Here is a 2,511-nt window from a genome sequence, read left to right on the forward strand (position 1 = left end):
CCTCAGTGGAATCTCTGCATCTGTAAGGATCGCGTGGTCTTTAAGCAAGATTCCGTGCTCATCTTTTTAATTCCCCTTTTAGCGTATTTTTCAGCATTTATTCTCTCCTAGTTTATACTCGAATAAGAAATGTGCTATTAATGGGGTATTTTGTTGTGGACCCATTGATTCATAGGCAAAGGCAACAAAAAAGAGACCATGTCAGTAAAACACCGAAAGAGCTGAACTTAGCTGTTCTGTCCAAACGGCAACCATTTCTCAGTCATTAAAGCGAGCCTACAGGCTGAGCTGTTGGAACAATGGCAGCACAAGTGTGTTCTCCAACCCACAGACGGTCACTGGGGTGCTGCTCACAGGTGGGCGCTTACCACCAAAACCGAGCTTTGGCCAGCCAGCACCCTCGAGTGGGAAATGCGAAGAGGGTCAGTGGGCACAAGCAAGCACTTTGTCTGGAAACCAGTGGCTGTGCAAAGAGCAAACTGGAGAGCAGGCTCTTAGGGAAAACCTCCCGATTCCGGGTTGTCAAGGGTGGCAGGCGCGTCCTGCCGTTCGGAGAAGGGACAAATGCCTTGGCCCGTGCTTGCCCTAAGCCTGCTTCCACTGGGACGCCAGCAGAGCCGCGTGTGAGCAGCACCTCACAGGAGGCGAAGGCATGCGCTCAACTGGCTTGGCCAGGAATGAGAAAAAAGGGAGAGTAGCATTAAAAAAAAACAAGGAAAGACAAAGCTGACTTGATTCAAAACCCACTGCGATCAATAAGATTAACCCCCAAGCTTGAAGACTTGTGCATCAGACCTAATTTGTCACATACCCTTCCGTGAACTTTCACTTCTTAGATTAGCACAACTTCGTTCCCAGGACCTTCCTACCTTTTGCATTTCAAATGTTGCATTAACTTAAAGGTACAACTCCACAGTCAAAAGATCTCTGTGAAAATTTGACTCCTCGCCAGCAACACGCTTCTTTCTCTACCTTTTTGGACCTACCTGGCGCTCAGCTGTGCAGGGCAGCTGTGTAAAGAAAGGGGATGGTGCGCCGTGCCCAGCGGTGGTCACGGTACCGGGACGACAGCCCCCTCGGCTCCATCCTTCTCACAACCACCTGGTCTTTCAGGTTATAAGGGCTGCTACAAACCCCTTAAAATTTAGATGGAGGTAGGTTAGAAGCACACATCACAAGCAGCTGATACGAATTTTTTGAGACAATGGTAAACAAAAGAAGCAGCTCTAATACATTTCATTTATATAAAAATAAATACAGGTATTGTTTTAAGTACTACTTTGATTTTTTTTCAAGGCTTTTTGAAGTTTGTTTTTCCTGGTCTACTACATAGATCTCTTTTCCCCTACACAAACACAAAAGAAAAGGCTGCAGAACAGTTTTTGGAGACAAGGCTGTTTAAATCCCTGGCATTAAGAAACCACAACTTAACATTTGCCAAGTTATTTTTTTTGTAATCGTACACAAAATTTCTATTCAAATTTTCGCTGGACAGTTGTTTTTCCCTGCATTGTCTTTGATTTTTTTCTTTCCACACTGTCATTATGCTCTGAGAATAAATACGACAGACATGAATACTAACAAGGGACACAGAAGACGGTCTAAAATACCTCTATCAGCCACTCTGTCGGCTTACCGATACCTGTTGTAACGTACGTTTCAAAAACAGCAATGAAAGAAAGGCTGGAAGACAAGAACCCAGGGTTTGACTGTAGATTTTTCTTTACCTTCACTTTTCATAAACAGACAAGCAACACAGATATAGTATTTAAAAAATGTGTATCTTCGTTTCTGATAGTTTCAACGTATCTCCTGCACATCTCCTGCCAAAAAGTCAAAAAATAAAATCTATACATGTAAATCTCATCGTTCTGCCCAAGCTAATCTTATCAAACAGACGAATAATGAGTCATTGCCATAGGTCCAGTACCTCCTGCCTTGACAAATGCCAACGCAACAGCACACAATCTTTTACAGAAACAAAAAAATGTGTTCTAAGAGGCGCCAATGGCTGAAAATGGATTTATTTCTCAAAGGAAAATTGCTTGTTTGAGCTGGACCCTAGTGATGCAAATAGCAGATCTGACATGGTGATATTTGGTGTTCTCTTTATCTCCCTTTTAGATGATGACGAGCATGAATGGATCACTCGGACCTGCCGGAAAGCTTGGGATGAAACAATTGAACATAAACCGAAACCATGAAAACAGGTTTTGCTAGACAATAATATTCCAAAGCAGGTAATCTGATTCACAATAAATCTGATTTGCCCTCATGGATTTGTCTCACCCTTTCCTTCTAGAGGAATATAATCTTTTTGTCATCTTTGTCAGCACAAACAAAAATGGAAATAATCATTTAATCAGTCATGCTGAGAAAAAGCCATGGAAAAAAAGCAGACTGTACTCACAATAATATTCCTGAGAGGTGTGTAGTGTAGTATATATAAACGTTATTAAGCCTGAAAACAATTTGTTAAAAAGAGTGCCTCAGATTCAGTGTTGAAGTCAT

The 2,511-nt window shown here is 42.1% G+C and overlaps 1 protein-coding gene across 1 annotated transcript in view; it reads left to right on the forward strand.

The window, feature by feature from the left end:
* The window catches only part of LOC104166372 (MORN repeat-containing protein 5-like), a gene marked incomplete at its 5' end in the record, with an annotated part of 13,020 nt that extends 10,816 nt beyond the window's left edge, over positions 1 to 2,204 (forward strand). Inside the window, one exon of the mRNA XM_009706264.1 lies at positions 2,125 to 2,204. Coding sequence (XP_009704566.1) covers positions 2,125 to 2,204 — 80 coding nt within the window. The remainder of the gene's footprint in view (positions 1 to 2,124) is intronic.
* Positions 2,205 to 2,511: the final 307 nt, after the last annotated feature.

This window comes from Cariama cristata, unplaced genomic scaffold, assembly GCF_000690535.1.
Source record: "Cariama cristata isolate BGI_N322 unplaced genomic scaffold, ASM69053v1 scaffold33128, whole genome shotgun sequence".
Taxonomy (NCBI): domain Eukaryota; kingdom Metazoa; phylum Chordata; class Aves; order Cariamiformes; family Cariamidae; genus Cariama; species Cariama cristata.